At 39.0% G+C, this 26,291-nt stretch overlaps 1 protein-coding gene across 5 annotated transcripts in view; it reads left to right on the top strand.

Moving 5' to 3' along the window:
• Nucleotides 1-7,799: 7,799 nt before the first annotated feature.
• Nucleotides 7,800-26,291, top strand: part of SHPRH (SNF2 histone linker PHD RING helicase) — a 49,710-nt gene continuing 31,218 nt past the window's right edge. For 3 of the 5 annotated variants that reach the window (XM_035321193.1, XM_035321194.1, XM_035321189.1), the window contains exons 1-15: nucleotides 7,800-7,938; nucleotides 8,385-8,463; nucleotides 9,471-10,144; nucleotides 10,569-10,698; nucleotides 12,169-12,387; nucleotides 12,714-12,792; nucleotides 13,564-13,714; nucleotides 14,465-14,570; nucleotides 15,052-15,308; nucleotides 15,742-16,437; nucleotides 19,781-20,032; nucleotides 20,833-20,911; nucleotides 21,853-22,016; nucleotides 22,103-22,359; nucleotides 24,644-24,765. In XM_035321193.1, the coding sequence (XP_035177084.1) occupies nucleotides 9,503-10,144; nucleotides 10,569-10,698; nucleotides 12,169-12,387; nucleotides 12,714-12,792; nucleotides 13,564-13,714; nucleotides 14,465-14,570; nucleotides 15,052-15,308; nucleotides 15,742-16,437; nucleotides 19,781-20,032; nucleotides 20,833-20,911; nucleotides 21,853-22,016; nucleotides 22,103-22,359; nucleotides 24,644-24,765 (3,154 nt within the window). In that variant the 5' untranslated portion in view covers nucleotides 7,800-7,938; nucleotides 8,385-8,463; nucleotides 9,471-9,502. Of the gene's footprint in view, nucleotides 7,939-8,327; nucleotides 8,464-8,720; nucleotides 8,771-9,470; nucleotides 10,145-10,568; nucleotides 10,699-12,168; nucleotides 12,388-12,713; nucleotides 12,793-13,563; nucleotides 13,715-14,464; nucleotides 14,571-15,051; nucleotides 15,309-15,741; nucleotides 16,438-19,780; nucleotides 20,033-20,832; nucleotides 20,912-21,852; nucleotides 22,017-22,102; nucleotides 22,360-24,643; nucleotides 24,766-26,291 lie in introns of those variants that run through there. The other 2 variants (XM_035321191.1, XM_035321192.1) reach the window with 2 other exon arrangements.

Genomic DNA, 26,291 nt, shown 5'->3' with positions numbered 1-26,291 from the left:
CCCTGAGGAAAATGTAGCTACTTACGCTTTGGGCAGGGACCAGCACTGGTGCAGTTTGTGACAATCCATAAACAAGATGCTTATTAAGCTGGAAGATAAACATTCCTGCTTTTGCTGATATCTCTACACACAACATCATAGTATTGTTATTTATATCCTATAACATCTTAATCATTTATCACTTTCCATCTGTGCTGCACACTAAGGACTTCATCTATTAGAAACATCTACAGGTCCATAAACATCCTACTAGAGTATTTCTGCAACCTTTTTACATTCTTTTTTATTGCCTAGAGAAACAAACTGAAGTAAATAAGAAGTAATACTTTGCTGGGAAATAAATAAATAAATAAATAATAAAAATAAATTTGTTATTGTCCTGTTACTTTCTCTCACAATCATTTTTCAAAGACAAGCCTGTTCTCCCATCTCTCTGCACCAATTACCTCCTCAATTACAAGGGCTTATTTTTGTCCAAGCAGGGCTATCAAATTTTTCATTGTTTTATTGTGTGATAAGGTGATGTTTTTGTGGTGCTTTTTTCCCCTGAGACTGCTTTCAGTGATGCATTGTCATTTCTGGTGGCTCACTTCTGCAGTCAGACAAGGTGGATGCCACCAGTTCCAACTAATGAACAGTCTTGGGGTTCATAGATGGGACATCATGAAAGAAAGCACTTTAGAACAAAGCAAGTCAAAGCTGAAAACCCTCAAAGCACAGAAAGCAGGAAGGAGAATAGGTCGAAGCACAGTTTATTATCATGACTTGTGTATGAAGTTTGTAGTTGTAACGTTCCATAACAGATGATGCACAAATCCTGGTGAGAGTACAGAAATGGATTTTTTGTTGTTGTTGTTGTCATTGTTTTATAGACAAAATAAAATGCATGCAGCTGGGTTTGGTTTGATGGAAAATGGCAAAGGAAAGACTAATGAAAATAAAATATCTACAGATACTGGCAATTTAAAAAAATCAAGTTTCTATAATTGGAAACATTGACTATCTAAAGAAGTATCAAAATAGAGTACTTAATTTGCTTACACCACTTGTGCTGGTTATAAACCACAAAGCAGAGCTGTTAATTTGCTTGGGCCATCAGATCACACCAGGTTGGGCTTCTGTCCTTTGGCTTCCTGCGTTATCATGTAGAGAAGCAACAAACACAAATTTGGGGCCCCAAGACAGCATCTTGTTGCTCATTTCTCACCGTATTTCTAATTTTTAGGCCTATGACACACATAAACATGGTTTGATTAAGAAAAGTTTATGTGTATATATTATTGGAAGCATGTTTATATCCAGAAATAATATTTTTTCTCATTAGTTAAGGTTGCTACCTTAGCAAGTTAATGCCCCAGGCCAAAATAGAAGGTCATCTCAGTGATGCTTCAGGCTCCACTAGACCAAATATGAGAGGCTTGCTCCAGGGGTCCACACCGCACCAGGGGGCAGGGGGCTAGAGGCTTTGGGGCTCTTAATGTATATCGTAACTGTAAAGGACCTGATTCCATTGTGTTAGCAGTTCAACAGAGCCAGTTCTGCTGCCTAGCAGAGAAATGCTTCTCTGTAACCCTCTTGTGGTGTAGTACCTTGTGATGGGATTCTTTGTCTCACTGCATCATAGGTTGTAGTCAGCAATATCGCCTTGTCTTGTTGGCAGTAACAACATCAAGGTAATGTTAAACTACCCTGAAGTGTGGGGCAGTTTGCTGACAGCTTTGTGATGTCTCCTTGGCTGTTTCATGAGCTGTTTGGTAAGTACATGATTCAACACGACCTCTTCCCTAAGCTGGGTTCCAGGTGGGTTCAAATATGAATTTTGGACAGTGAATCGAATATAATGCTACTCTAAAGAGGGTGGTTATTAATCTTCTTTCATGAAACGACATCAAAAATTATGAGCTAATTTTAAAATCAAATCTTGTTAAACTTAAAGAAAACATATGCGGAGGCAGATTTTCATCTGTGTTAATTAAATGCATTAGTTTGTAGTGTGAGTACTGCAGATCTTTGTGTACTTCTTATTTTATAAATCAATAAAATAATATCCTGATCACTGGTGAACTTCATATTTTCTCTGACAGAAGATACAAAGACTGCTTCTCACTTCTTTGTAAGGGAAGAGGCCAAAAGAAAAATGTCCCAGAAGACTGCACATTTTTGTTTCAATGTCACTTTGAATTGCCTTTTTATCCACGGTGCAGACCACAGAGAAGAATTTTGCGTAAAAGAGACTTTTGATTGGTTTGATCTTTATATCAGAGAGTCAGCTATGAATTCAAATCTTCTCTTGCTAGAGTGTGAAAATGAAGATTTTTCACAGCTAAGAAAATATCTCCAAAGAAAACACAGATAATGTCAGAAATATGTCATGAGTGTCCTTAAACTCTTCTCTAAACTAGTGCCTTGTATGATGCTATAAATATCTGTATTTTGAGCCTAAATTTCCAAATGCCTTCAATGGTTTTATAATACATACTTTATTTATTTATATTCAGTCATATTAGAGGGGTTGCTTTATCCCAGGAACTGCAAACTTTTCCTTTATGCATTCTTTTTTATGTTATAACCAAACCAAACCAAACCAAACCAAAACAAAAACCAAGGCTCATAAAAGTCATATTAAAGCAATGAAAGCACCTTATTACCTTGATATTTAAATAACTTCAAGAACTGTATTGCAAATCCTAGACAGTTACTCCAGATGATGTCCTAGATGCAACGACATGGTTATTTTCTTTTCCTGCTCTATATTTAGATAGTCTTTTAAACTGTCTTCTTGTGCTGGAAAAAGGGAGGTGGGCTTCACTCCCACCAGTGACTGATCAGCCGCTACCGCCAGTCCTGAAGTCAGTTATCACTTGGTTTCCACAAAACCAGCACGCAGCTCAGCTGAGCGGCAGATGGACCAGGGTGCATAAGAACTGCGTACACACGTGAGCCGAGACAGATGGCCAGAGGAGTGCTGTCCTGTGGGGTGTAGATGGACTCCTCCAGGAGAAGCTGCGTAGAGAGGTAGAAGGGCATGAGAGATATATTGAACTCTCTTACTTTGAAGAAACAGAACCGAAGCCCTGAATACAAAGTGAAAGAAAGAGAGGTTTGTAATCCCGTGGCTATGTGGTATTGTTTTGTGCATGCTGGGGAGTTAGCCTACTAGCTTACGGGACTGCTTTTGGCACATACAAATATTTTGTTCTTTGTAGCTCTCTGAAAAATATGTAAATCTTCCACTCTTGCCTGAAGCAGCATTATAGTCATGGATAGCAGCAATTTTATGATGAACACTTTAAAAATCCCACTATGATAGCTAAATTACTTTAAAACACCAAACACCAAGGAAGTTGCGTAGAGCTGAACCTCTGAAAATAATTTCCTACCAATGCACAGAATTCTGACTGTGAGTTTACTGATCTGGAATAGATTGGAGCCATATTATACCTCTGCTGTTGTCCACTTGTTCATTTCCATCATATGGTGATATTATCTATAGAAAACAAAGATTTTTCCTATTAGTTAACTAACTGATTAACACAGTGAGTGGTTTTCTACCTAATTTCCTGAGGCACACAGATGCTCAGTAAGGTCTTCGGCATAATGTACAGTCATTGTAGCGCAGGGAATACGGTACACCTGCCCTCAGTTTTATTCTTTTGCTGCAGCCATTCACATTTCCTGCTGACAGAACCAACCTGGAGGAAAACACAACTTTGATTTATTTTAGAAAACTCCTGCTTGTTTCTGCAATTAAAATACTGGTGGAAAGACCCTAAAATAATGTATGTTGACTACCATGCTGTTCTCTCTTCTTCATCCTCCCTCAAAAAAGAAACCCTCCACAAAGTTGCATGTCTCCCACTTTTATTTTCTTACTCTTTCTGGGATTTAAGAGTTGCTATTGAGATCAAAGGGGAATTCATATCCATAAGCAAGAGAGCAAGAGAGGCTATGTTCTCAAGTCTGGTCAAAAAAAAAAAAAAAAAAAAAAAAAAAAAGTCTCCTTTTATGTCACATTTGCTTTTCTTTATATGGTTCCCTTCTATTTCCTTAAATTAAATGGCAATTATCTTCTTTTGTGCATTCAAGTTCTTTAGAACAGGAGGGAAATTACTAGGTACTAATCACTAGGATCCTTAGTTATTAGCTGCTGAACAGAAATGGGCATTCTTCCACCCGCTCTTGACCCTTATTTCAAAATAGAGCTTGTTTATCCTGAGAACTATGGAAGATATTTCCTGCAGAATGGGAGTGCAAGGAAAAGAGAGGCTCAGGCAGAAATCATTATGCAGAATAGGTACCCTCTTGGTGCCATTGTATTTTATTCTCTTCTGAAAGCAGAAAAGGTTCCTTTCTTGCTTCCTAATTTTATGATAACATCCAGATGAGATGATAAATGAAGTTCACTTTCACAAGTGCTTTGTATTTTAAGTCTTTAAAAACACAATCACTTCAAGAACAAAGCACAAATACAAACCTTGGAGAGGAAATCATTAAATAGAGGACATGCATAATATATAAATAAAACAGTCAATTAAAAGATGAGAACTACAAGATTTATAGACATTAGCATGTGAAAAAGCTTGCAGAACTACAGTTTGTTGTCTGCTATTTCTATAAAGATTCTTAACGTGTATGCTGCTTGAACAGTTTCTAATAATGGGTGACTGATTTGACTACCATCTGTGATGTGGTGGTTTTGTGGTTTTTCTTGTTTTTGATGTTTTTTGCTTGTTTATTTGCTTGTTTGGCTGGGTTTTGTATTTGTTCTTTTCCTGCAGGAGAATCTGTTGTGATGTTTTAGTTTAGACATTTTTGTCTGCTCTTGTTTGTGATGCCATATATTTGTATTGGAGAACTCCAAGTGAAAGAAGTGTTCTTTGTGCTTTTAGTGGGAAGGGGGTTAAGTTTTGTGGTCATCACTTCCTGGGGAAGCTAGGGTAAGGGCTAAGTAAGGTGGATACTGCTAGAACATTATGTTAATAATGTGTTTTTTTTTCTGTTTGTTGGAGATTGGGAAAATTTCTCTGGATAATTCGTCACCTACTGGATTCCCAAGAAGAGCCTGTGCCAAAAGTTTAGAGCTCCTTCAGAAATTCAGAATATTTACTTAATAAAGAGCTTTGGGGGGGGGTGAAAATCCTGAATTGTAAAAACACAAGCTGCCAGGGTAGATCCATCATGTCCAAGCAGGCCTTATAGATTTATAATGGAGTAAGACATCACAATATTTACTGTTAACTTTATGGCTACTTGTAGATCCCAGGACATTAATAACACAGTTTCTTACTGCTAACCTTAGAATTAGATTTGACAGCAGTTATGGATCTTTACAGGTAGCCCTTTAGGCTACACACATATAGCCTCTATCAGACAAGCCTGTGGATACAGTCTAGTTTCTGGCCAAGCAGCACAGCCTCTATGCTATCTTCTGGCCTTTTGGAAGGAGCTGCACCTAGTCTGCATTTAAGCAGGACTGACCCTCAGCATGAGAAGTATCCTGAAACCTTTTGTGCCCCTCTTTGCTGCGAATGCTCCTGCATGGTCTTCATAAGGGCATTGGCCTCACACACCTCTTCAATCCCTCATCACAACAGCTGGACAGTCATGCTAACAGCACAATTGCTACTGGTGCTACTCTTCCTGGGGAAGCTTAACACCAGAGACACGTCTTTGGAGTCATCCAAACCCAAAATAAAAAGGCAAGCGATCCTCAGCAAGCTGGGTTCCCTGTATTCCCAAGTAGCTTTGGTTACAGATTGAAGACAGGTGTTGTTTTTTTTTTGTTTGTTTGTTTGTTTGTTTTTCCAGTTAGCAGGCTTCCCTTTTCTTTCCTGTTCCCCACTACTGGTGTAACCCGGACTCATCAAGCAGAGGAGGAACAGCAGCCACTGGTGGATCTCTGTCTTTCCTGTCAAGAGTAGGTGCAGAACCTTTGAGTGAGGAGTCCCACATCCGAGGTCCTGGGTGGGAGAGACTCCCACACCCCAGGCTGACTGCATATCACTTTTAGAACCCCCCATGCCTCAGTAACCATCAAGGGAATTGTCCTCTGACTGCTCTGGAATGTATCATTGGAGAGAGCCCCTTCAGGCTGGGAAAATCTGATGCTCACGTCTTGCAACTTGAACCTGGGTGTCAACCCTTGCTGGGAGCTGTCTACCCTGGCATATGGCTGCAAGCCAAGGCGTGGGAGTGAAACATGGCAGAAATTCCTAGGGAAGCAGAAAACTTGAACTGCCCACTCTCTTACTCATTGAGTCAACAGCTAACTCCCAAAAGGCACATCCAGAAACAAAAGGCATTTAGTAAAAAAAAAAAAAAAAAAAAAAAAAGTGGCTCTCAAGCCACCAGCTCAGCAGCACTTGCTGCAGTGCATGGACCTTGTGAGAGAGCAGGCTCGGACACATTGCTCATGGGGTTGGACACTGTTGTCACAGCCAGAGATCACAGCATGGGTAATGTGGTGAGCTACCCACACAGTGACCTGAGCCTGGCCTTCTTCACACAGGGAGCTAAACAAGCTCTTCCGCCACCTCCACAATTTCTTCACACAGATTCTGGAAAACTTTCCAGCAGTAAAGCTGTGTGTAGAGCAACAGAGCACCCTGAGGGCACCGCCAGCCCTGCCTGTCCCTGCCCACCCCTAGGCCCAGGACTCCACATCAGCCTGGGTCCCCCAGCCCCAGCAAGGCCACAGCAGGGCCAGGCTTCAGCTCCGCACAGCCCTGCCCCACTGCAGGCCCATGTCCTGGCCTGCCTTGTCCTGTCCCCATCCAACACAGAGGTGCCTGGTGTCAGGGCTTGGGGTGCCCCTGTGCCCCCGGTGCCCTGCTCCTTGTGGGGCAGGGGGATGGGATGGGCTGCCGGGCGCTGCCCTGACAGACCCATGGGCAGCCCTGACACCCACAGGGTGCAGACACATTTTCAGCTGTTGCAAGGAACCTGCCCAGCAAACAGATTTGTTCCCTCCTCATCCCCTCTGCTGCTGTTATTCTTGTTACCAACGTACACCAGGGAGTATGGAGTTGTTATTTCATCTCTGTTCTGCAGTAATTTACAGTTGTAGGACTGACTGAGTGATGATTTTAAGTGAATTTTCACGTGGAAATGCCAAATGGTCACATAGCAAACCGTGCGCTGGGAACTGAGAGACAAACCACCAACACGGCAGTGCCAGCGCTCGAGGGCTTCCTTCCATACTGCGTGCACCACAGCCCTGGGCAGCTCTTCTGGGACCACAGGAGCCTCACCTTTCCAGGGCGGCTGAGAACGGGGAAGAACCAGCCACAAAATTTTGTCAAGATTTTATCTGCAAAGACTAACAAATGGCCTAAATAGCTGCTACAAGGAAACAAACAAACACGCAAACAGAACATTTTTAACGGCTTTCTGATCTATTTATTTACAGCTGTTATAATGCAAGTCCCCAGGTGTGGATCTGTGTGTTTCCCACGAAGGTAAGCGCTTCCATACTTTCTACTGAAGTGCTGTTTGCAGCCATTGGGCTGACCCTGCCTTTATGCAGTGACAGCTGCCGGGAAGCCTCCTCGCTAAACCCCTGCTCTTGGAGCACCTCAGGCACTCCGTTGCGCCTCGCCCCCGCGCCTGCGCACATCGCCAACGACGCCGCGCCGTCCCTCCTGCCCCACCCCTAGCCCCGCCCCGCTGAGGGCAACCCCTCTTCCCCGCCCCCTCACCCGCGGGGAGCCACCGCGCATGCGCTGCCCGTTCCCCCTTCACGCTCTTTGTTACGCTAACGGGGAAGGGGGCGGGACCAACAGCAGCGTTCCTCGTCTCTCATTGGTCGGTGGCTGGGCCGGGGCGGGTGCGCGCGCATCGCCGTGCTCGGGAGGTGGCTGCCGCTGCGCTACGGGCCGGGGGCTGTCTCCCCCCTCCCCCGCCCCCCAGCCTGACGTCGGCAGGGCACGAGCCCCTGCGGTACGTGGGCGGCCGTTGGCAACCGTTGGCCACCGTTGGCCGCGTTCACCTACTCGGGCCGGCGCCGCGGGGGGGAGCCCGGCCGCCCCCTCCCAGCCGTGGGCCCCGCGGGGAGCGCTTCGTCCCGGCGGGGCTCGGCTCGGCTCGGGCAGCCCCGTCCCGGGGAGCGTCCCCTGCCCGGGAGCGCGGCCCGGGGTCCGGCCACGGCTGGGGAGCGGCGGGGCACGGGCCTCAGGCTGGGGGGAGCGAACGCGGAGCCGGTGACGCGGGAGCCCGGCTGGCTGCGGTGTCCTACAGGACTCTTCTAAATTATCCACAGTTCTAAGAATCTTGCCCTGTTGCTACGGAGGCGCTTTAACGTTAGGATGTTGGAATTAGTAGCTTAGAATGTTTGTCACTCGGCTGTCGGCGCTTTGGTAGCAGTTGTGTCTGTGTTTCTTTAACAGCTGTGCGCAGAAGCTGACTTGGCATGGATGTGTAAATATTTTCATGTCTTTGCTGACAAAGAAGGTGCTGTAATATGAGGTAAGAAATTTACCACTGTGTTTAAGCTCCTTAGAAGGATCCTTATAACTGTCAAAGATAGTTTTCCTTAAAAATGATGACTACCTATATGAATATTTAAGTATGAGCATGTAGTCCTGAGTAGATTAGTCCTGAGTCATTAGATTCCTGGATAAGCCTAATATTCCATGGTTTGCTTCTTCATGTGTATTGTTTAACATGTATACTTTATTTTCTAGTATGTTATCTATAAAATCTGTTCCTTGCCCAGGTTCTGGTAAGGAGCTGGAGGGGTATCTTGAATTACCTTAGCAGTTACTCAAAATCGGTATGTCTATGCATTTAGTTTGCTGATTGGTTACGCTGAAATGCACAGTGGCAGATATAAGGGCTCCTCTGCAAGTAGTTTGTATATCCAGCCCTCAGGATGCACAACTTCCTGGGAAAATGAAGTGTTCAGTCACTAGGGACTTCTAAGTACAGGATTTGGTAGCTTAGTCTCTAAACCATGTTTTATGTAATGGCAGTTTCAGACTTAGTCCTCTGCTAAGTTTGCTTAAAGTTTCATTCCTATGTAGGTTTTGAAAGAAAAGGAGGAGCGCTGTGCGTGTCTCTTCCCCACACCCGCCTCCAAATCTCTGGTACATCCTGCACTTTTGTTTATGGTGTTTCTTTTGCTGTCTCCCTCCACCCCCGGCTTTGAGGTACTCCAGTGCTTCTACATTTATATCTGTCCCACAAGATTCTGAGCAGTAGTGAAATATAGCATTCCTGTTGATCTCTCTCTGTAACTGTCTGGCAGAATGAGCTGTAGTACAAGACAAATTCTTCACATCGTGCTTTGTGTAAGGTTTTTGCATAGGGACAGGAGATGGTCTGTAAAACTGCCTACTGAACAGTTAGATTTCTTATTGCATATGCCTGTGTCCAAAACTTGGCAAGTTTAGCAGTAACTGCACAGTTAAATTTCAGTGCGAACATTTAATTTTGCAATACTTATCACTGACTAATACAAATTTATCTCACAGAGTCTGAAAATAGCATTGAGAAAAACGACAAAATGAGTAGTCGCCGAAAGTGTGCAGCTCCATCAAAAATAGATGATGTGAAGAAAAAACAGTTCTGCTGGAATATGCATGAAGACCGGAGAAATGAGGTGATAACACTAGATGATGAAATGACCAATGAGGATGATGCTCCAGGCCCAAGCACTTCCTCTTCATCCTTCATTGTTATAAATGATGATAGCACTGATGAGGATCTCAGTCAAAAAGAAGACACTGGTACAAAGTCTGTTAAGTTTTTTACAGTTAATGACGAAGAAGACTCATATTCCACCTTGACTCCTGTGTCAGTACAGCTAAATATTACTGTCCTGCCATACCGTGCGGATGGGTCCTGGAAAGCATTGTTGGGAGAATTTGCTCTTTGTCATCCTTCTGAGCAAGTTCTACCTGAGGAATTCCATGAAAGGGGCTTTACTTTGATGAGGGGAGACTCTGACAATCACCTGCAGGTCTGTGTCCATAAAAGAAGCGAAGAAGAGTACAGTAATGAAACAAAAGAATACCTGGATGCTTATGAACAAATTATTATGGTGGAACCAACTTTAGGTGGTGAAATATTGGAAGGCTTGAGATGGTTGCAAAAGAAAAAGATAATTGGCCTTTATCAAAGGCCTGCAGAGGCTCAGGCTTTAAAGGTATTGATTCATATATCTATTTTTGTTGTTCAATGTTTTAAAATTTCTTTTTTGTTGGAATTGGAAGATTAAAAACTGCTGTACACCAGTCTGGCATCTACCTTGTATTTTTATAATGTGATGAAATACATAGTTTCTGCATTCTTTTGCAAATGTTTTTGGTGTGTTTTTTTTTTCTTAAGACTATCTTTACTGTTGCAGCATTACGAACGCTTTACTCTAATGAATTAAGGTAGCTTTTGTCTGTGACATACTGTATCTTCCTTCCTATTATCTCGGCAAGGTTACAGTATGCCTGTCTGCATCTATTAACTTTGAAAGTTTGGTAGCTAAGTTTTTCCATGTAGAAGGGTATGAAAGTTACAGTGTTTTTATTTATAATGTTCTTAGCATTCTGATAATTAAATGATTAAACTTTTCATAGGTTGGAATTTACCTTCTGGAAGCTGGGCTTAGTAAACCAGATTTTCTCAGTGATGGAGGTGGAAGACCCAAAAAAGCTAATCAGCTGATTCAAAAACTCATGGAAAAGTTCTATAGTTTTATAATTCCAGGTAACCTGATTGAGTTGAATGTTGATGAATACTTTTTGTTATTGAAAATGTCTCTTTTCAGTAGTTTCAAACATAAAGGAAAATAGCAAGTTATTCCTGCCGTATAGAGCAGCTCTCTTTTTAGGTAATATTATTAGGTAACAAAGTTTCTGTATTAGTATCCGACCATTGGTCATATGCTAATTAACTTGTGGACAAGTTACAGATGGTAACTTCCTTCTCTACAGATAAGGCTCTGAGGCACATAAAAGCTTGAGACCTTACCATCTGGGGAGTAAATGCAGATTTCTCTAATGCCTGTGAATTATTTGAACGAATTTACAGTGATTTGCCCAAGTTACCTGGGAGCTGTTTAAAAGAACAAGGAATTAAACTTGGAAAAGTTTTATTCCTGGTTTGATGCCTAACACAACTATGGCAACAGTTTTTTGTTGTTGTTGTTGTTTTTTCTTTGGTTTATACTGTAAAGGAATTGTAAAGGAAATTGCATTGATGGAGTTATGCAGAAATGAGGGAGATGTCCACTTTATCCCAATACTTTTATAATATATTTGTTTTCCTTAGTATACTTGTTCTGTTAATGTCCTTGTAGATGGTTTTGAGACTTTGTGTCAGGGATTCTGTATCAAGTTACAGCAAGCATAGGATAGCATTAATAAGTCTGCAAAAGATCAAAGTACACTTCACAAACATGGTAATTTCATTGTCATTTCCATGAAGTGAGGAATCTGTGTGAGAAGATCCCTTGGAATGGTTTCTGTAGTTCTCTGGTGTTTGTGCCAGGTATATCTCTCTGTAGAGTTGTACAGTTGTTCCTACATTTTATTAGTACTGATTATATTTGAAACCTAAAACACCGTCAAAACTTGTCTAAGTCTTCTGTGGCCTCATCTTACTTCAGTTTCATAAAATACTGACCCTTTAATTTTTCAAGAGTATTTGTTCTACAGTGCATAAGTTCCATGTATGCCCATATACCCAAATTTCATGGAAAATATGTATGTACAAGGTCTTCTGTCCTAAGTCTCCTAGAGTGTACATACTTCTCTTGAGGTAGGATTACAATTTCTGAAGTATGAGTTGTCTGGTTTCTTGCAGTGATTCAAATGATAGGAATTCCATGTTATTACACTTCGACAATTTTTATGTCCAGATGAATAATTTAAAAGTAACATGACAACTTATTAAAAACAACCAGAAAATCTCTTCAATATGTTATTATATCAATAAGGACTTTATTTTATGAAAAATGAACAAATCCTTTACAACCCACTGTGGTTTTCCCCTTTCTTTAAGTTGATCAGCCCATGTGAACATTTGAAACTGAAATGTGAGTTATTTGTGATTCTGTATCAGCTGGAAATATTTAATGTCTTTTATGTCTTAACTAAGTATGTTGCAGCAGAACTTACTGAAATGTTGACACAAATTGATTGATAAGGCATCTCTTGAATGACTGTGTGTATACAGATGTGCTGGAGGAAGATGAAGAAGAATCTGACATGGAACTAGAGCGCCAAAATATTGAAGAGCTTTATGACTTTGTAAGGCATATCCATCAGCAGGATATCCAATTGCTGAGAGAGGATGTGCAGCATCCTGCCTTAATTCCCATTCTGAGGCCGTACCAAAGGGAGGCTGTGAATTGGATGCTTCACCGAGAGAACTTCACAGGCACTCCAAGCAGTGGCAAGTATAAGGGTCTGGAAAACCTGTATAACTGAGGAAAATGGTGTTGTATTGTCAGCGTAATGTTTTCTTACTGTTTGATTAGAAGCTTTGTTAATTATTTCATTACTATTTTTATAAAAGCTGTTGCTCAGGTAGCATGCTAAATGAGAAAATAAATATGCTTTGCTATCAGCAGGTGATATAGTTTGTTGGTTATGAAGCGTGGTTGAGGTAAATGCTTCTTTTATTTAAGTGTCACAATAAGGCTAAGAAATTCTAAGTACTGTTCTAAGTATTGTTTATAGAGAAACCTTGTAATAGTATCATGACCTTTTTCTCCCTAGAAAATGCACTGCACTTCTTATGGCGAGAGGTCATCACTCTGGATGGAGTGAAAATCTACTATAATCCATTTACTGGCTGGTATGTTTCTATGGTCACCTCTTAACACCTTAAAGCTGTACTTTGTGAAAAACCTTATTGGCTGCTTTTACCTGGAGAATACAAGATAATCCATAATTGTAGCTTTTCAGTTAACAACTAAAGAATTAGAATAATGATATATTTGATTTTAAAGAAAGGGCAAATTGGAGTATATAATACATGGGAAAATAAGTAAATCTGGAGTTGAAGACAGTTCTTAAAGCTGCTTGTATTTGATGCAAGTTTGTGGTTATAAGATTAACATTCTTTTTAAATTGGAATGCTAGAGGCTTCAACCTGTTCTTCCAATGTTTTTAAAAGCTAAAGGAAGGAGGCAGCATAAGGCTTTTTATTAATGCATTTATTATCTCAGTTTCACTTTTCTCATGAATTTGTTTAGAATAGAATCTTTTGCTAGTATGCTTTTTTCCTCTTGTGTATATATAATTTTCAGAATATGAATATATTTATAATTTTTATTTTTGGAGACTAATGTTGTAATATGCTGAGGTTAGCAAAGCAAAATCTATTGGGGCAGGGGCATGGCGGGTAATCTTTTGCCATACACATTCACCTTGATCAGGTTTGAACACTCGGAAAGCTTGCAAGCTTTTGTCAAGCTCAGCTTATCTAATAAAAGATACTACCCCTTCTTAGATAACTACCCCTTGCTTTTCTGACACTGTGCTGTGTGTATGTTGCTGAACACATGCTTCTGTCATACCATTTTGTAATCACTGATTTTCACTTGGGAATGTACTTGTTTTTTAGTATTATCCGTGAATATCCGTGTGCTGGACCTCAGTGGCCTGGAGGTATTTTGGCAGATGAGATGGGTCTTGGAAAAACAGTAGAAGTGTTGGCTCTTATTCTAACTCACACCCAAAAAGACATTAAGCAAGATGATTTGACATTACCTGAGGTGAGACAACTAGGGTAAGATTTAATTTGAGGAAATTACTTTTCAGATTAATGAAATGTGTTTTATTTCTTAAGTTAATTATTTTCTGTTTTATATAAATCCAGAATTAAAGATGAATTAAAGTACAGTAAAAACTTTAGCTTTTTACTGTGTAATACTTGGTGACATAAATAGTGGAGTAGATTGCATGAGTGGCATTTGATACCATTCCCCATTGTTGAAGGGGACTAGCAGGCAACTGCACTGTTAATAGGCTGTTAGTAGTTTCCACACACTCCAAAAGTGTATAAACTTATAATTCAGTCTAAGTCAGAAATTTTTCTCCCCTTAATTCTATTAATTAGTATCAAACACCTATTAAACAAGCTGTATTGCTTATCTCTTTTTGTCTTTCTGGCTGTATGTACAATATGTATTTTCCTTTCCTTCTGCCCTTCCCCATCCGTAACCTTATATCACTTACAGCCATAGATTCCTGCAACTTAGTTCTGAAGTTGCGGAGACCCTGAGGGGCTTGCTGGGCTGCTCTTCCCTTTCAGTGTAGGGTGTTGAACAGCATTTGCCAAGAAACTGAACCAAATGGGCTATCATTCTGCCTACTTAAACCGAGCAAGTTAGTGGGAATTGGCGCATTGTAAGAGTGCACACTTCTATAGCAGTTCAAGCTTTTTTCAAATGTGAAAAGATTAAGTTTAGAATAGCTTTAAAGGTATGTGAGCTGATAACACTATTTGATGTTGTGTGCCTTAGGGTAAGCTTGTGAACTTCTTTGTTCCACCTCAACCTTTAGAAGGAAATAAAAAGAAAAAACCAAGGGAAATGGAGCTGAAATTGAAAGAAAAGATACAATATCCCAGTAAGTATTTCTGATGAATTTTTTAATGCATTTTGCTTTTGGCATAAGTCTTGTGTTGACCATTGACGGTGAGCTTAAGGCCAGACTGCGATTTTGCAGAACGAAGTGTTTTTTTGTTGTAGGGTTGTGTACGTTCAAAAGTAAAGTTACCAACTCAGATGTCTGCTATAGACCTGGAGGTCATTTTGTAATAGCTTATTCATCAAACTGAAATACAGAATTTCTTCCTAAACTTCAGTAAGAAAATTAGCAGGTAGTTATTTTTGTGGTTACTCAGTATTGAAATATGCAGTATGCTTAATCTGAAAAAAGTGATTTGTAAAACTGCCTCAAGTAAAGTATTGTCAAAACTGCTGTACACACTTTGCATTTTTTTTTAGATAAGCCCAGACAGTGTTCAGAGTTCATTTAATATGTGTTCTCCAAGGTAACTCATTTTGTCTGACCTGTAGTTTTTCTTCTTCTTTAATTACACATGCAGGCTTACGAGTAATGGTATTAGCAGCTGTAAAGGAGATGAATGTGAAGAAAGGAGCATCCATTATTGCAATATTTAAGTATATCAGTGCTGTCTATAGGTATGACATACAGAGAAATAAACGTCTTCTCAAAAGAACTCTAGAAAAACTAATTGCAGAACAAGTAGTGGAACAAGTCAAAGGGCATGGTCTGGCTGGGTCTTTCAAGCTGGGAAAGAATTACAAGGAACAGAAGAGACGAGAGAGAACCAAAGAACAGGTAAAACTTGCTTCAGTAGCTACTTCAAAGAATGTTGCAAAGGCAGCTCTTTCTACCCATTGCATACTGCAATCAACCAAGTTGTCTGTGTGACCTAGTTCTGTGATACTGGCTTATTTATAAAAATGAAAAAATATACCATTTGCTTTGAAATTCATAGACAAAGAAGCAGAAATTATACGTAGGTTAAATATGAGGCTAAAACATTAACTGCATTTGTCATAAGTCTTCTAAAATACTGCTGTAGGGGCTGGCAGATATATTGTTCTTACCATGGAGTTGTGTGGTAAACACTGGTAAACATTAACTAAATCATCAAACCACAAATCTATATAGAATGTTAATATCTGTCTTGATGTTAAAGTCTTCCTTCCAAAGAAAGAAAAAAAGGTAAGGGGAAAGTTTGACAGTCTTGGTTAACTTTATTTTGTAGATAGCAAGGACTTCAGAAAGGATTCAGAAGAAGCAGTTGAATGATGCTAATACTCAAACCAAAGAATCAAAAAATAATGATGTCACTTCTGAAAATGTCCTTAAAATCCCTTTACAAGTACATATCACCACAGAAGAACATGATTATTGTGCAACTAGGAAAAAGAGCAAGAAATCTGAAGTAGATCACGAGAACTCTGTAGAAGATAATGATGTTCAGCAGGAAGCTATGGTCCCAAAGTCTCTTGACTTGCGTGGCAGCCTCCTTATTTCCAGTGACATTAGCAGTCGTCCTGATCTTGATGTTTCTAAAAGTAAAGCTGATGTCAAACCAGAAATCCCAAAGGACCAATCCTCACATTCCCAAGAACATGCCAGCACTAGTGTGCAGCATGCAAGTTCTGTATTTCCATTTAATACCTCTGAATATCGTTTTGAATGCATCTGTGGTGAGCTTGGATTGGTTGACTATAAAGCTCGTGTGCAGTGCCTGAAATGTTCTTTATGGCAGCATGCGGAATGTGTAAACTACAAAGAGGAAAACTTGAAGATCAAGCCCTTTTATTGTCCCCACTGCCTTGTGTCAATGAAACCAGTTTCCACCGGAGCAACTCTGATAATTTCTCCAAGTTCTATTTGTCATCAGTGGGTAGATGAGATCAACAGACATGTGAGATCGTCATCTCTTCGAGTTCTGGTAAGATTACCTATGTTCATCTTCTGGAGAGTTATTTTATTAAGGCTTGGGGCTTTCCATCTGACTCTATCATGTGAAGTTCAGAGGTTTCTTTGTCTTTGTTGGAATTCTGTATTCCATGCTGTTAGACCATCATGTCTGTTTTGGCAACACATGGTGCATTTATTTCCCTAAAAGACGTCTGCATTTAGTTCTTCATTTTTTTTTTATTATTAGTTGATCACTGGGGGACAGTACAGTGTACTAGTTATCTCTATCACATGGAAGTAAATCTCAAGTAATAGCAACAAAGCATGATTTCTAAGAGGGAATGCTGTATGTATTTTTTTTTTTTTCCAAAAGATTACTGAGGAACTTAAGAAAGCCTAACTATAGGTGTTTCAGCAGTATCAACTCTTACTGTATACTTGCATGCAGGCAGCTTCCTGACATGTGCTTTTCACTTCATTCTTGATAAAAACATATTTTGGTAGGTAAAGAGTATACTTTTAAAGCCTGAGAAACAGAATTCAAAGAAGTCTTGAGCCTTCAAGTTTACTTAAAATAACACCATTGCATCTTAGGCACTTCTCTAGAATGTCTGACACATGGATTAGGATGTTGCTTGTCTGGAGACCTTTTATCATTCTCTTGATTTCTCAGTCATTGAAATAAACTTAATTACACATACAGTAATTATAACTGTAGAGGATTTATTTTGAATATAGCTATGACAGTATTCAAGGGTAAGCATTGTCTTTTATTAAACTGAATTTATTTCAATTAAATTATTTATCTGAACTAGATGATCTTTAAGGTCTCTTCCAACCCCGACCACTTGGTGATTCATGATGTAGTCAAGTCTTGTCCTTTGTAATTTTAATGAGCAAAAACCTTTGTAATGGTAAGGTGCTTTGAGATCCTTAGATTCTTTATATTTTGAATAAGGGTAAGTAAGTTGATGGTTGTGAAGATTATTATTTTTATCAAGGATATATCTGATATCTTCAGTTATCCTTCATGGAAGTCCAATGTACAAATGAATTCTAGGCCTCCAGTAAGTTGTCTGTCTGAGTAATCTAACCAGCTTAGATAACTAGGTTTAGTGCAGCAGCTAACAAATGAGTAGCTTGCACAGTTTTCATAGGACCTAGTCCAAGTTTTATACCAGCTTTGATGAAAACTGTCAGAAATAGATTTACATGGTAACAGTAGAACAGCTTAAATACTGAATGTCAGTACTTTAAAACTGCGACACCTTCCATTCTCAGACATTGTTTACTGCCAACTGTAAGTCATCCAGAATGGCTTTCAGTGCTATTTCAAATTAAAAGTTCTTTTTCCCTGTAAACTTTAAATGAATGCAGACATTTCAAAGAATGACTTTCCCATGTTAACAGATATTGCATTGCATGTGAATGATGTTTATTATCTCAGCTGCTCATAACCTGTGGGAAATAATACAAATTGTGTAATAGAACAAGAAATTAGTATTTATCAGTAGGTCTTGCTTTGCAGCAGGTTGTCTTTTTCTGCTGCTGTGGAAACAACCAAAACTTGGCCAAGTTACAAACTTCCAGAAAATCTGTTCACAAGTGCTTCAAAGAGATCATTAAACTTCAATAGCTAATTTTCTTTAACAATTGCTTCAGTGAACATGCTCTGTGCTTTGGTGTTTTGTTTTTTAAATCTCCTTGTCTTTCTCCCTTGTTCACGTGTGTTAACCAGGTTGTACTTGCTCAGTTCTCTTGTTCTGGGGCTGAACAGAAATGTTCTGCAGGAGTTTCTTGCAGTTGACAAAAACTTTGTTGCCATATGCAGAAATGTAGAGGAAGAAGATTGCTGGAGTAAAAAATACAGTAACAGTGAAAATAACAATTTTAACAGTGAAAATTAAACAGGTCAAGGGCTAAATAGGGAGAAAATCAAATGAGGTTGTGTATCATCACCTCCATTTTGGTATTTCTAATTATTTCTTTTTGAATTAAGAGAGCATTAAAGTTTGTTACCCTGAGGAGCTGGGTATCTTAAGTGATTAAAAACAAGCATTTGTAGACAACTTTAGATAAGAATAGACTGTCTTGATCAGAATGTTTATATAATCACAGAATGAGAGAGACATAGAAGGATATTAGCTGTTTGAAGATGAGACTAGAATTCTAGATGTTTTCTAAGAAGATGGGGATATTCCTGTATCTGTGAGAAGAAAATCATACCTATTTTAATGCTGGGATTAATATACAGTTCTAGGTGAATGGTAAGAATTTGTTAATGATTTTTTTTTTTAATGTAGTAAGCAATGGATGCATGTAATTTTGAAGAGTGTTTCTGAGATAAATGAAGAGCAAGAGAAATAATTTTTTTATGTATGAGAAAAGGGGGGAAAAACAATTGCTATATAGCTCTGGTAATGATTGCTTTTAGCTAAAAATCCTGGGGATGACAAAACTCTATTTTTGTAAATGTATTTTACTGATTGTTTGCTATACCACATGTTATTTGAAATTTTGACATGCTTTGCTATTCTGAGTATATTGGGACTCATCATATTAGCTGTGTTTTAGGTTAAATGCTATCATGGGGAAGCATATAGTAAAATGTTTGGTTTAGCTTGTAAAATTTTTATTGAAACTGCTCCATGTTTCCAAAAGGATTGTACTTAAAATGATGAGGGAGATAAATTACTTCTGATACTACAACAAATGTCACTATGAAAGATTTATAATAATACTCTGTTGGGGCACAGGGAACTGTTTCTCACTAGAGTATTCTTTCTGTGTCGTGAGTCTCTGGGGAGATGCTTTTTGTGGATAAAACGTTACCCAGAGTATCATTTTCCGTTTTTTAACTATTCTGTTTCACTGCATGTTACTGCCTTTGTCTAATCTTCCATGAAATTCTTGGGGGTTAGATGAGAGGATTGAGAGGAGAAAGGTAATATACATCTAGAGTAAATGAGAGAAGAGAGAGCATGTAACACTGGCATAATGCTACTTCTTACAATACAACAGAATATTTAATCTTGCTTACAGCTGTTGCTACGCGTAACTGTTGTAGGAAGTTCCAAAATTCCTTTTTTCTTCAAAGCAGAAACAAAATCAATAATTGAAGTTTTGTGCAGATATAAATAATTATACATGAAATTGCATCAATGTATTGCATTTATTATTTTGTATTATGTTTTCCAACCATACTAGTGCATGGATACAGTTTTTTTGAATGATTTCCTATTTTATGAGGAACACATCTAAAAGTATGCATGTGTTACACCATACGTGGTATACATGGCATATTTGCATTTTTATTAAAGTCTCTCTTACCTTAATTCTTTGTTAATGTGCTACTGAATTACAAATCCATGTAGGTGTATCAAGGTGTGAAGAAGCATGGCTTTTTGCAGCCGCACATGTTGGCAGAACAGGAGGTGGTTATCACCACATACGATGTCCTCCGCACTGAACTGAACTATGTAGACATACCCCACAGCAACAGCGAAGATGGACGCCGTTTCAGGAACCAGAAGCGGTACATGGCCATCCCAAGCCCCTTAGTAGCAGTGGAGTGGTGGAGGATCTGCCTTGATGAAGCACAAATGGTTGAATGTACTACTGCAAAGGTATAATATTCCCACTCATGCATTTATTTAACTTGAAAAGGTTTTGACAAGCTTATTGTAAATAATTAAATAAGACCCCCTGCTCCTAACATTCAGTGGGCTTAGGTCATTTGTGCTTGCAGCTTGCTCTGTAGAAGTGAATTTTCTGTTGGAGATATTACTTTAAATGTTTCTCCTGCTGGAATTTTAGCAGACTGAAATATATTCAGCTCAAAAAATCCTTGACATAATCTATACTGACAGCTTAAACAACTAGGTCATCATGTTGTATACAGTGTTTGATAGCTTCAAACAAGTCACTAGCCTGTTCAGTGACATGGTTCAGAGGCATAGATATGTCCCCTGGATCCAGAAGTTAAAATAGTCTGCAGTGTCTCTGGAAACTCTAGGTGTGCAAAGGGAGATAATTTTAATTAATGTTCTTCCAATCTTTTTGCTCAAGACAGGAAGACAAAAATGCTACTTACATCATGGCTCGTAGGCCTAAGTATTAATTCTGTGTTCATTTCTTTTGCTAACTCTCTGCCTCTTGTGAACATTTGATTGCACTTGATTGCTTGGAAGTGGAAATGGCTTTTATCAGCTTTTGGTTACCTTAGAAATAGCTCTCAGTAACTTTGTACATGTTTTTGTAACGTATTGTACCAATGTTGCCTAAAGGTCTGTTAAACTTTTAAAGAGGTGATCAGACTTAAAAAAAAAAAAAAAAAAAAAAAAAAAAAAGTCCCCATGTCTTCACGCTGTGTTCCATCCAGTCTCTTTTTTCCTTTCCTGGCATTGATTCTATCTTGTTTTGCTAGGCTGCTGAAATGGCACTCCGTTTAAGTGGAATCAATCGCTGGTGTGTCAGTGGCACTCCTGTGCAGCGAGGATTAGAAGGTGAGATTTTATGCGGCAGTATCAGCTGTGGGTTTTCCTTGTCCGGATAATTAGGCGGTGGGTTTGAAGCACTTAAAATGTCTGCTAATTTTGCTCTGAGTTCATGAGATATTTTGACTTTGCAAGTCCCCTGGTCTGTGATGTATGTGATGAATGTCTTAACGGCACTCAGCTGAATTATCATAAAGCCAACAGAGTAGGGAATGTAGCCACCAGGTCTTCAAGAACTTTAGGGTGTCTTTATATATTTCTATTTCTGCCTTGTCCACATGAGGCATTTAAACACTTGCTTCTGTAGTTCTCCAGTAAGTTCTGAGTACAAGGTTAAAGTTAGTATGTCTTTAAATTTTGTCTCCCAAGATGATGGGTGCCCGAATTAATCAGAATTGGCAAGCTATGTTCTCTCAAGGTAAGAAAACAAGCATAGTGGGTTTGGTAATTTCTTCTGCTGTAGTAGAAAAGTGAAAGTCTTCTGAATTGCAACTGCTTTTAGGATAGTGGGCAACAGAAGGTGCCCAGCAGGCTGTAAAGTAATGATTCTGAGCAATATTATTGCAGAAAAATCTGGCAGACCCTGCTAACCGTATGCAATCATATAATTTCTGCCTCTCACCCCTGCTCTGAGTAGGTTTAAATTCACCAATTTGTTCTGCTAAACTTGAAATTAGCTGGTTGAGAGACACTTTACAATATTCCAGCAAGTTCAATAAAAATCAACAGGTAACTAAAGGAGAGACTCTTCCGTCCCTTCATGCAGTCCCCTGCCTCCAGTTAGCTGTTTTTGTGAAGGAATAACCAGAAAACAAGTGGAAAAGAGAATCACTCAAATGTCTTTGCTTTATGTATGGTAAAATTTCTGTGAAAGCAAACTTTTTTTTTGAGGCATATTCTGAAGTATTAAAATAAAAACATTGTACTAAAACATTTTCTTTTTTTGGCAGATCTGTATGGATTGGTTCTTTTTCTTGGAGTTGATCCTTACTGGGTCAAACATTGGTGGGACCAGCTTTTATATCGACCTTATTGTAGGAAAAATCCCCATCCTCTCTACAGTTTAATTGCCAAGATAATGTGGAGATCAGCAAAGAAAGATGTGATTGATCAAGTAAGAGAGAGGTTTTGGTTTTAAAATTTCTGAAGATGTATCAATAGTTTTATTTGCAAATTACTTATTTTCTTTTTTAATTGCAGATTCAAATCCCGCCTCAGACAGAAAACGTACACTGGCTTCACTTTTCTCCTGTGGAGAGACACTTCTATCATCGCCAGCACGAGGTGTGCTGCCAGGATGCATTGGCAAAACTCAGGAAGATTTCAGATTGGACTCTTAAGCTTAGCAGCCTAGATAGAAGGACTGTGACATCCATTCTGTACCCTTTGCTGCGGCTGAGGCAAGCCTGCTGTCATCCACAAGCTGTTCGGGGAGAGTTCTTGCCATTACAGAAAAGGTGAATTTTTATCACTTCCTTAATGGTTTGCTTTATCCATAGTAAACCTTTAGTTGTGCCTAATGGTGCAGTATCTTGTACAACTTGAAACGTCACTTTAAGCTACTTAAGTTAACCGTGCAACTTTGTTACACCAAGCTCTGACATCAGAAGTTGAATAATATGCAGTAGAGGAGTTGGTGTAACTCTTGTGCTAAAGAAACATTAGTACTGAGTGACCATTGTGCAGCAACACTTTAACTTTGATGCTGTTGCATACTAGGGTGTTACAGGTGACAGATCCTGTGAAACAAGATACACTTTTTCAGTTTCAGACAAGCCCACCAAATTTCTTCATGTCTTACAAAACTCACTTTCATAAATGAGAACAATAAACAAAATGAGTAAACAGAATAGAATATTTTTTTTTATCAAATGTTTTTAATGTGAGGTTGCACAGCTACTAAATATAGATCAAAACTTGAAATCTGTTCAAACCTTTTTTTCCCTCCTCTCTCATGCTTTCAAGGTCACCCTTCCCACAGATGCCCTGCGAATGTACCAGTTTGGTCTCAGCCTTTGTTAGATTTAAAGCCTGTTGCCAGTACTCTTTGCCTGAAAAAGTAACTGTTTCACAATTAGATGGGAAGACAAGGTGTTTCTATTCCAGAATCTCAGAGCACTACTTGTGTTGTTTCATTCTTATGTTAAAAACAGGGAAAAACAAACTTTAGCACTAGCCATGTTGCTTCTGCTGTTTCCTGCTCTTGTCTATTTTATTCAGTTTATTTCTATCCTTTTATGAAGTTTTTTGACCTGTTCCTTCCTGTTTCTCATACAGGGCACTTGTCAAGCATAGGAGAAATCACTTACCACAAGGCCATACATTATTTGCATTGAAATTAGCCAGTGGAGTACAAATAAAACATAAAACTGAACTAAGTATGCTAGAGACAGCTTAGTGTACTGCATTGGTTTTGGTGAAGTGTTTTTGGAGTGACAACTGCATAGTAACTGTGATTTAAAAAAATAATAATAACAATGAAAATTAAATGAAAATCAGATGATATATACAAAGAAAAAATGTTTCTAAGCGCTATTTATATATAGATTTTTGTGAACCAAGCCTGACTTGCTTTTATAAGTTCTCTTAAAACTGCTGATGGTTCTGAGAATGAAAGGCAGTGGTAGAAATATCAGGGTATGAGCAGCAGGTGCATTGTGTATTTTAGTATGTTTGCAGAATTCAGCTAATTATAAATAGAGACTATATTAACTTAAAGCCCGTTTTAGTGCAACATTGTAGTATAAACTCGAAGCACAGTTTCTGTAAGTAGAGTAGTGTTGCAAAGAGGGTAGATTAAAGTCCTAGTCAAGGATACCTTTCCACCATACCTTGGGCAGAGGCTGCATGGGAGTGGTGTTGCCCTTCCTCTGTTCCACAGCACTGAACACCACATAGTAGACACCCTTCCTGAAGGTGAATGAGGCTAAGAAAGCACAGTTCCAGCGAGCGGGGTGGTATCTGGTCTCACAGCAGCAATTGGTCATAGAAGCAGCCTCAGGCTGGATGTAGATTGTTGTTGCAGTTTACTTTCCTGTCTCTTTGCATCAGTCTTCTTCCTGCCTGGATTCTTTGTCCCTTGGCCTTACTCCAAGCTATCTTTCATGCTTCCTTTTTTGCTTCTCCCTCTCATCTTCCTTTTCCTTTATTTTTCTGATTAGGTAATTCACTTCTAACTAAATTCTTGTTAGTAATTGCAAATATTACAAACAAATGTAGAAAAGGAAGCCTAGAAAGAAGGGGAAGTGGTGCTTGCTCATCTTCACTGTTTTCATTCCATGTATCTTCCATTTACCTTAATATTTCATCTGTTCTGCATGTTTGAGTTGGTGATGAAGGGGGAGAAATGTAGTCTCTCATGGCTGTTTTCATTTCTCATTTTGTTCTCTCAGCTTCCAGCGACACAGGGTCTATTTTTGGTTCTTTCCAGTTCTCTACTGTAACAGAAGGAGCAACATATTTTGCCCCGTGAAGGATTACTTTACCTGGTTCTAGTTTTCCTTTTGCTTTATTTCTCCCTATTTTTAGGAGATGTCAGTCTCTTAACATCCTTAAGTTAGGATAAAGCTCTATCTGGAAGAAGTTTGCTGGAAAAAGTTTTTGTTGGCTTCTTATTTTCTAATCTCTAGTAAACATTTGCATAGTATGAAACATAGTATTTCATGCTGCTCAGCATGACAGTTTAACTTCTGTAGCATTATGGTTTTGTTTCAAATTTGAGCCACTTAGTCTCTATTCCAGCACCATGACCATGGAAGAACTGCTAACATCTCTGCAGAAGAAATGTAGAACAGAGTGTGAGGAAGCTCACCGACAGTTGGTGTGTGCTCTCAATGGCTTAGCTGGTATCCATATCATTAAAGGTAAGACTGGATGGCTGTAGCATATTTACTCCTTTTTGTAGGCTTACTATGGTTTAGACATCTCTTTTGGAATTGGAAGAAAAGACTTAGTAAAATCTCAGGAAAATCGGCTTGTAAAAATGTTTATAACAAAACCAGCACTCCAACACTACTTCCTAGTCAAGGGAGGAGAGCAAGAGATGTAGTGTGGTGGTTTTCCAGTTTTGTGTTCTTTCTCAGTTCTACCATCTCTTTTGTACTGGGAGGATAAAAGAAATCACACTTGTATAATTGTACTTAGGATGCCTTAATTTTATTAGTATACTGCTTTCATGCCTGCCTTTGTGTCCCCTTCCATGTAGAATTCCATGATGAATGCGGAATCACTTGGCTGCATTTTAGGGTCTGTGCTTTTGCCTAGCAGTTAGAGCTGTACAGCAGGCATCACAAATGTGTCAGTGTTGATTTTTGTCTGAGTTAAGAGGGGGAAAAAAAGGTTTGACTGGAAAAAAGTGTTGTTTAAAAAACTTGCCATAAGTACCCAGTGAGTTAAAGAAATTGCTGTCACTGCTAAGCCAACTAAAAGTTACCGGCAAGTCAATAAATCTTCAAAGGATGCTTGACAAGCCTCAGTTTTGAGTCTTTGCAAATTTAACACATAACTGTTGTCCTGTTATGACAATAGTACATTGGACAACCTTTACAGTTGGCAACTGTAAGAACCACTGTAAGAAGGAATAAATCTTATTCCTGTTACATTTCTAGATATCTAGGAAGGTGTTTTTTTTTTTTTTACTTTTCATTTTTATATATTTCATGTCCCTGTACGTTCCCTGCTTTAAGAGTCTTCTAAGACTATATTGCTGGTAAAGTAAATTTTGGTCAGATGAGAGAAAAGGAAATCTTTTTTTTTTAATGCTGCTGCTTTCATGTATGCAACTTCAATTTTGCTTATCTTCTTAAATCAATTTATGTAATCTGTTTTTCGAGAAGTGATGGTCATGTTGGTACCTTACATCTGCAGCTATGCTCCCTACACATATGTAATTACTTTTGCATTTCTGAAGTATGATACAACTTTTTGTGTGTGTGTGTGGTTAGGACTCCGGAAGAGTGAGTAACATATGTGCAGTGCAAATTTAGTAATACATCCCTGCAATGAGTTGTAGATGGTGGGTTTTTAGTGCGACATTTGAGATCTTTTTTTGACATACATAACCGTGGATGGATATTTTAAGATCAAGAAGTTTATAGATCTGTCAATCATGTAATATACTTAACTTAGAAACTTCCTTTAGCCTGTAAGATTCAATACTCTGTTTCTTCCCATTTTGGAGCAGGGAGAATGAATAAGGAAGATTTGTTTGAAGATGAACAAGTATTATACAGTCTGTCCAAACCTAAAAGGTTTGGATGGCTTAATTTTAGGTATGCCAAACCTAAAAGGTTTGGACAGGTTGTAAAATCACTCTTGCAAGTGATGGCTGTCTGGATATTTAAAGACCAACTCCATTTGTATATATGTGTGTGTGTGTGTGTGTATATAT

Source organism: Oxyura jamaicensis, chromosome 3 (genome assembly GCF_011077185.1).
Source record: "Oxyura jamaicensis isolate SHBP4307 breed ruddy duck chromosome 3, BPBGC_Ojam_1.0, whole genome shotgun sequence".
NCBI lineage: Eukaryota > Metazoa > Chordata > Aves > Anseriformes > Anatidae > Oxyura > Oxyura jamaicensis.
The sequence above is the reverse complement of the archived record's forward strand: the minus strand, read 5'-3'. Positions and strand labels throughout refer to the sequence as shown.